Here is an 8,002-nt window from a genome sequence, read left to right as displayed (position 1 = left end):
AAAATTCCAGTAGTAATGTTGAGAATCTACAACTTACTTTAAAATGAATATGAAAGAATAGACCTATGAAAACCCAGTCTGTATTTTTGTTGTTGTTGAGACAGGCTGGAATATATTGGTAGGATCACAAGTCACTGCAGCCTCAATCTCTCAGGCTCAAGAGATCCTCCTACTTCAGCCTCCCAAATAGCTGGAACCACAGGTGCATGCCATCACACCTGGCTAATTAAAAAAAAATTATTTTGTAGAGATAAGGTCTTGCTATGTTGCCCAGGCTGGTCTTGAATTCCTGGCCTCAAGCAATCCTCTTGTCCTGGCCTCCCAAAGTACTGGGATTATAAGCATGAGCCACCATATCTGGATGCCGTCTTTTATTATTATTTTTTGAAATATTACTACACTACACTATGTCTATTTTAGAGGACAAAAGGTAAGGGTACCTGCCTTACTGGTAGAACTGGCTCTACTATAAAGCCTTAATAATAAAAACATTGTATTGCTGGCACTGAAACAAAGAAAAAAAATGAAATAAATTGGAGAACTTAAAAATAAAGTACATATATGGAAACCTAATATGTGACAATGGGAGCAGCACAAAGCACTGAAAATTGTTTTTTGGATGGTGGTAGAAAAACTAATTCACTGCCGGGAGAAGAAACCTGGGTTTTTACTTGAAACCACGTAGAAAATGGACTCTAGATGAATTAAAGATCTAAATGTGAAAGTTAAAACTATAAAGTTAAGAAGGAAAATCTGTGTTACCTAGGGGTAAATAAAGACTTCCTAAACAAAATTCTAGGCCACTGCCTTTATTACCACACAGCACAAGCTCACAGCCTCTAATGTTACAAACCTTACACACAAATGGCCAAACAAGAAATTTTTATTTCCAAAAGCTAATTTACTCCAGTTTCTGCTCTTTATACAGCAGGATTAGATAGATTCTCCATGATGTCCTGAGCCTTTAATGGAGAAAGGCTGTCATGAAAGCGAAATCATCACGAGGCATCCTCCTCCCTGAAAGAAGAATGCCTGGCAATGGTGAAATGGGGCATTTAAAACATATTTTTTCAAACAAGTAAGGACAGGCCCCAAATGTGGACAGATTCTCTTAGTCACATGAGCCTCTTGGGGTCTATTTTCTCTAGGTGAACCAGAGGTTTTAGCTGCTCTGCAAAGTTCCTCATGTCATCAGAAACCATGTCCTGTCCAGCAGGTGCAACTACACTTAATTCCACGAGATAGGAAAGTGACAAGGCCTCAGTGCTGTCTGTGTTCCCTGGCACCAGGATGCGGAAAATCTTGTACACCATAATCTTCATGATGCCCTTTCGGAACAAGTGTCCCTTAGCAACAAACTCATGGTCCATGCGGAAGCCCATTTCCATCAAGAAGTCGGTAAGGTTCTCAGACGTGGCAATGTCCACGCAGTTTCGCACCAGGGCGTGGCGGTTCTTGTCTCCCATTTCTGGTTGTCCCAGGTAGCGCAGATGCCAGGGTGCCCCTGCCCTGTCCATAGAGCGTCGGGCCCTTAGAACAAACGGGCTGGCTTGCTGGCCCTTAAGGAGGAATACCATCTCATGGTCAAGGAAAGTCTCAGGTTCCATGTTGTCACACAAACCACGAAGGCGGTGGATGAGGCTTTCCAAACTGTGATCTAAAACACTTCCTGAAAAGGGAAAAAGCACCTCTGAGTCCTATCTTTCCTTTTAGGTCATGGAATTAGCCTACAATCGAAAAAACTTAAAATGAAAAACCAAAACAGTTTAGTGAAGCATTTCACAACACATAGGGCCAACACGTGAGATTTTAGAGGAGTTACGCTAGCAAGATATTGTATAACATTGTGAGACAGTTGTTATTTTCCTTTTCAATTTTTTGGAATTTTCTTATTTAGGACTACAAAGTCTTTAGGCTGTCTCTAATGCTAATTTCCAACATGCCTTGGACTTAGAGCTTTTAATCAGCCACAGTGTCTATCTAGAATGTAATAATACTGGCTGGGCACGGTGGCTCACGCCTGTAATCCCAGCACTTTGGGAGGCCGAGGTGGGCAGATCCTGAGGTCAGGAGATCGAGACTACCCTGGCCAACATGGTGAAACCCCATCTCTACTAAAAACACAAATATTAGCTGGGTGTGGTGGTACGTGCGTGCCTATAATCCCAGCTACTCAGGAGGCTGAGGCAGGAGAATCACTTGAATCCGGGAGGCGAAGATTTTGGTGAGCAGAGATCGCACCATTGCACTCCAGCCTGGGTAATAGAGCGAGACTCTGTCTCAAAAAAAAAAAAGTAATAATACTGTTTTAGCTATGTATTTATTTATTTGTTTTTCTAGAAATGGGGTCTCACTATATTGTTGTCCAGGTTGGTCTTGAACTCCTGGCCTTGGTCTCCCAAAGTGTTGGGATTACAGGTGTAAGCCAACATGCCCAGCCAATAACACTATTTGGTTGTCATATACTTTAACAATTGCCTTTAATTTCCAACAAATAAAAGTCTTTCATTTATAGAAGAAATATAGTTTCCTTTTTTTTTTTTGAGATGGAGTTTTGCTCTTGTTACCCAGGCTGGAGGGCAATGGCGCGATCTCGGCTTACTGCAACCTCCGCCTCCTGGGTTCAGGCAATTCTCCTGCCTCAGCTTCCTGAGTAGCTGGGATTACAGGCATGTGCCACCATGCCCAGCTAATTTTTTTTTTTTTTTTGTATTTTTAGTAGAGACGGGGTTTCACCATGTTGACCAGGATGGTCTCGATCTCTTGACCTCGTGATCCATCCGCCTCGGCCTCCCAAAGTGCTGGGATTACAGGCGTGAGCCACTGTGCCCGGCAAGTTTCCTTTTTTTTTTTTTTCTTGAGATGGTGTCTTTTTCTGTCACAGGCTAGAGTGCAGTGGCATGATCTCAGCTCACTGCAACTCCGCCTCCTAGGTTTAAACGATTCTCCTGCCTCAGCCTCCTGAGTAGCTGGAATTATAGGTATGCACCACCATGCCCAGCTAATTTTTGTATTTTTAGTAGAGACGGGGCTTCACCATGTTGGCCAGGATGGTCTCGATCTCTTACCCTCGTGATCTGCCCACCTCAGCCTTCCAAAATGCTGGGATTACAGGCACGAGCCACTGCGCCCAGCTAAAGTTTCCTTTTTATCAGGAAAAGTTTTCCTCTTCTATATGTAAGTAGAAGAGAATGAATTGCTTCATTGAACCTTCATCCCCTTGGCAACATCTGACACGGTTGTTATATAGTAGATTATACCCACTGTGAAATCTATTCTTCCCTTGGCCTCTGAGACACAATTCTCTTGGTTCTTCACTTAACTCACTGACCATTCAAGTCTTCTTTGCTTGTTGCTTCTCATCTTCCCTAAACACTGGAGGACTAGGACTCAATCTTGGTCCTCTCTTGTATCAATACTCTTTTCCTCCCTACGTGACGTTTGTGTTATCTTTTTTCTTTTGAGACAGAGTCTCGCTCTGTCGCCCAGGCTGGAGTGCAGTGGCACAATCTCGGCTCACTCCAAGTCAGTTAATTATTTTCTTCTTCTTTTTTTTCAAGATGGGGTTTCACCATATTGGTCAGGCTGGTCTCAAACTCCTGACCTTATGATCTGTCTGCCTTGGCCTTCCGAAGTGCTGGGATTATAGGTGTGAGCCACCATGCCTGGCCAATTTAAAAAATTTTTTTAGTAGAGACAAAGTCTTGCTATGTTGACCAGACTAATCTTGAATTCCCAAACTCAAGCAATACTCCAGCCTTAGCCTCCCAAATGCCTGAAATTATACATAGATTTTTTTAAAGTCATTTTTCTCCTTCCATGGACTATGACTCAAATGTTAGGAACATATTCAAATACTTGTTGATAAAATCTGGCTGGGCGAGGTGGCCTGTACTTGTAATCCCAGCACTTTGGGAGGCTGAGGCGGGTGGATCACCTGAGGTCAGGAGTTTGAGACCAGCCTGGCCAACATGGCAAAACCTTGTCTCTACTAAAAATACAAAAAAATTAGCCTGGCAAGGTGGTACACACCTGTAATTCAAGCTACTTGGGAGGCTGAGACATGAGAATCCCTTAAATCCAGGAGGCGGTGGTTGCAGTGAGCCGAGATCATGCCACTTCGCTCCAGCCTGGGTGACAGAGTGAGATTCCGTCTCAAAACAAAAAACAAAAAACAAAAAGCCAAATACTTGTTGACTAAATCTGTTAAAGCAAATAAGGATATATTATTGTAACAATGCCAAAAATTGGTGAAAGGACTCAAATGACTGAATATTTGGAAACAGGTAGGGTTATAAGAAAAGCAGTGCATAAGGTCCTAGTATCATAGGACAGAAAATGTTAGGATTGCCAGGTACAGTGCCTCACGCCTGCAATCCCAGCACTTTTAGAGGCTGAGGCGGGCAGATCACTGGAGTCCAAGAGTTCAAAACCCGCCTGGGCAACATTGCAAAATCCCGTCCCTACAAAAAATACAAAAATAAAAAAATAGCCAGGCATGGTGGTGTGTGCCTGTGGTCCCAACTACTAGGGTGGCTGAGGTGGGAGGACTGCTTGAGCCCAGCAGGCTGAGGTTGCAGTGAGACAAGATCGCATCACTGCACTCCAGCCTGGGTGACAGGGTGAAACCCCATCTCAAACAGAAAATGTGAGGAATAGGGAATGGCTCGCCATTGCATCCTAAATTCAGGACAGTCTCAGAAATGTTCATTCCTCAAACATCTTAGGTGCTTTATAAGTGTGTTGGTTCATTCAATGTATGCTTACTAAATGCTGTCCTGGGGGCACTGTGCTAGGCTCTGCCCTTGTGGAGATTACATTTTAGTAGTGGAAACAAGAAATAAATAAGTAAGGCTGGGTGCAGTGACTCATGCCTGCAATTCTAGCACACTGGGGATGCAGAGGTGGGAGAATCATGTGAGTTCAGGAGTTTGAGACTAGCCTGGTCAACATAGTAAGACTTCATCTCTACTAAAAATAAAAAATAATAATTAGCTGGGAGTGGTAGAATGGGCCTGTAATCCCAGCTACTCAGGAGGCTGACGCGGGGGGATTGCTTGAGAATAGGAGGTTGAGGCTGCAGTGTGCTGTGATCGCACCAGTATATTTCAGCCTGGGTGAGAGAGCAAGACTCTGTCTCCATATAAACAAACAAATAAATGAAAACACAAGGAAACAGAATGAGATGGAGAGCAACTGGAGGGGACAAAGGGGAGGAAAGTATTCTGAGGTGTTGGAGTGGTCAGAGGACTCTCTAAGGGGATGACAGCTGAGCTAAGACCCTACGATGAAAATGAAATGGTTAGCTGGGTGTGGTGGCTCATGCCTGTAATCTCAGCACTTTGGGAGGCCGAGGAATGCGGGTCACAAGGTCAAGAGATAGGGACCATTCTAGCCAACACAGTGAAACCCCATCCCTACTAAAAATACAAAAATTAGCTGGGCATGGTGGTGCACACCTGTAGTCCCAGCTACTTGGGAGGCCGAGGAAGGAGAATCACTTGAACCTGGGAGGTGGAGGTTGCAGTCAGCCGAGATCGCATCACTATGCTCCAGCCTGGGCAAAAGAGTGAAGAATCCGTCTCAAAAAAAAAAAAAAAAAAAATCAGAGAAACAGGACCTAGAAAGATAGTTGCTAAGGATTTGGCATACAGGGGAGTGGGAATCAAGTGTTTAATGCAGTTTTACAGGATGAAAAACTAAAGTATTTTAGGCTGGGCACAGTGGCCCATGCCTGTAATCCTAGCACTTTGGGAGGCCAAGGCAAGTTGATCACTTGAGTCCAAGAGTTCAACACCAGCCTGACCAACATGACAAAACCTCAACTCTCTACTAAAAATACAAAAATTAGCTGGGCATGGTGATGCATGCCTGTAATCCCAACTATTCAGGGGCCTGAGACATAAGAATCCCTAGAACCCAGGAAGTGGAGGTTGCAGTGAGCTGATATCGTGCCACTGCATTCCAGCCTGGGTGACAGATCGAGACTCCGTCTCAAAGAAAAAAAAGTTCTATTAAGTATTTTTTTCAAGCTACTCACAATAAACACGAGTTCTAAAGATCTGTTGCTTAACAATATTAATATACTTCACACTACTGAACTGTACATTTAAATATGTTATGATGACAAATTTAATATGTTTAATGCATATAAAACTATAATATGAAGTAACAATTAAAAACATAGCTGATTGCCAGAAACTGTGCAGGCTGCTTTTGTGTGAAGTCTCTCATCTTCAGGGAAGCTGAACAGAGAAGAGGAAAACAGGTAATCCAAGTTCCCTGGTTCACTTACCCTGCAGCAGGTACTCCATCATGTTAATGGTGCCCCCAGTGACAGGCATCATGGTGACTGGAGGTGCCTCCATGGTGTCTAAGTTGAAGACAACACAACTCAGAACGCCCAGTCAGGTAAGGCATGAGATATACCTGAAAAAGAGTTCACTTGTTTATACATCAGAGTGGTGGAGAGAGACCAGATCTGTTGTGGCACTGGCCTTCAAATCAAAAGATTCATTCATTCAAAAACGTCTGAGTATCTCCTTATATGGCCAGTCCAGGAACTGATAATACAGAAATATAAAAGGGAGCTATAGTCATGGAGTTATACCATAACCTTCTAGTCTCAAGTTCTGAAACTTCCAAGTTACCTGTGCAATCTTGAGTAAGTCCTACAACCCCTCACTCTGGGACTCAATGTATTCCTTATAAAATAAGGCCAATTTTTTTTTTTTTTTTTTGAGATGGAGTTTCACTCTTGTCATCCAGGCTGGAGTGCAATGGGGTGATCTCTGTTCACTGCAGCCTCCGCCTCCAGGATTCAAGCGATTCGCCTGCCTCAGCCTCCCGAGTAGCTGGGATTACAGGCACCCGCCATCACGCCCGGCTTTTTCTGTATTTTTAGTAGAGATGGGGTTTTGCCATGTTGGCCAGGTTGGTCTTGAACCCCTTGGCCTCAGATCAGTCTCAGGTGATCCGGCCTCCCAAAGAGCTGGGATTACAGGCATGAGCCACCGCGCCCAGCCGAGGCCAGTGATTTTTAATTCCGGAGGCTATGTGGCTCAAATGACATAATAAAGAGGAAACAAAATTCAGAAGAACTGAAAAGTGACTTAAGGGATCTTAATTTTATAGATGAGGATACTGAGATTCGGAGAGGGGCAGAAGGATACACAGAGGAAGTTGGTGGCAGAGTTTGGAGCAAACTAGAATCTAGGCGTTTCATCTCTCTAAAAATGCCTTCCCCTCTCCCCTTTTCTTTTTTGGAGACAGGATCTCGATCTGCAGCACAGGCTGGAGTGCAATGGGGAGTTCCCAGCTCACTATAACCTCGAACTCCTGGGCTCAAGCGATCCTCAGCCTCCCGATCTGCCTCCCAAGTAGCTAGACTACAGGCGGGAGAGCCACTGCGGCTGGCCTGAAAACGCCTTTTAAAGAGAGCCAAGAGGAAGTTATTTTAAGATGATGGTATATAGGTCCCTCTTAAGCCGGCATCCAGAACACGTGTCCATTTAAACACTAGAAACACACCTCCTTGAGGCTCTAGCTTTTTCTCAAGAAGCCGGGAATTACATCCACCCGCGCACCTAGGAGCCTTTGAGCGACGATTAGATTCCAGCGCTCCGGTTAACCGAACCCGGGAAGCCCTCAGACGGATGCAACCACCCAACTTCCTCCTCTTTTCACCTCCGGTCGGAAGCCGACGTCTCACAAACCTCGAAACTGCCGTTCCGGAAAGTAAGGGTGCCGAGAAGGCCAAAGAGCTTCATTGCCAACAGACAACCAGAAACGCATGCGCGAAATCGCGGGCTGCTGTAAGAAAGATGGCGCCCTCCTTTGGAGCATTCGTCCGGGCGCTACCTGAAGCCTTGACGTCACAGGCCATCCTCTAGGAAAATGTTTTTAGGTTTGACAACCTGGAGATGTATTTGTGTAGAAAGTCTCTTGGAACTGTTAAGACTTACAGAAATTATCATGAACTTAAAAAAAAAAAAAAAAAAAA

The 8,002-nt window shown here is 44.3% G+C and overlaps 1 protein-coding gene across 2 annotated transcripts; it reads right to left on the bottom strand.

Moving 5' to 3' along the window:
- Positions 1 to 793: 793 nt before the first annotated feature.
- MED18 (mediator complex subunit 18) lies at positions 794 to 7,735 on the bottom strand. Of its 2 annotated transcripts, none has more exons than XM_032246582.1 (3): positions 7,531 to 7,735; positions 6,296 to 6,429; positions 794 to 1,669 (listed from the first exon to the last, which is right to left on the bottom strand). In XM_032246582.1, exons 2-3 carry the CDS (start codon positions 6,366 to 6,368, stop codon positions 1,116 to 1,118), a joined length of 627 nt encoding a protein of 208 aa, XP_032102473.1. In that variant the 5' UTR covers positions 6,369 to 6,429; positions 7,531 to 7,735; the 3' UTR covers positions 794 to 1,115. The 2 variants fall into 2 exon arrangements, with proteins under 2 accessions (XP_032102473.1, XP_032102474.1); XM_032246583.1 differs by having other exon boundaries at positions 7,587 to 7,711.
- Positions 7,736 to 8,002: the final 267 nt, after the last annotated feature.

Source organism: Sapajus apella, unplaced genomic scaffold (assembly GCF_009761245.1).
Source record: "Sapajus apella isolate SASKATOON/1434 unplaced genomic scaffold, GSC_monkey_1.0 scaffold62, whole genome shotgun sequence".
Taxonomy (NCBI): Eukaryota; Metazoa; Chordata; class Mammalia; order Primates; family Cebidae; genus Sapajus; species Sapajus apella.
The sequence above is the reverse complement of the archived record's forward strand: the minus strand, read 5'-3'. Positions and strand labels throughout refer to the sequence as shown.

What these genes read in the sequence shown, in the direction of transcription:
- MED18 (XM_032246582.1), bottom strand. Translation starts at nt 6,368, where the DNA reads ATGGAGGCACCTCCAGTCACCATGATGCCTGTCACTGGGGGCACCATT. An exon ending in GATGGAGTACCTGCTGCAGG is followed by an intron (nt 1,670 to 6,295) that starts GTAAGTGAACCA and finishes TTCCCTTTTCAG; the next exon opens with GAAGTGTTTTAGATCACAGT.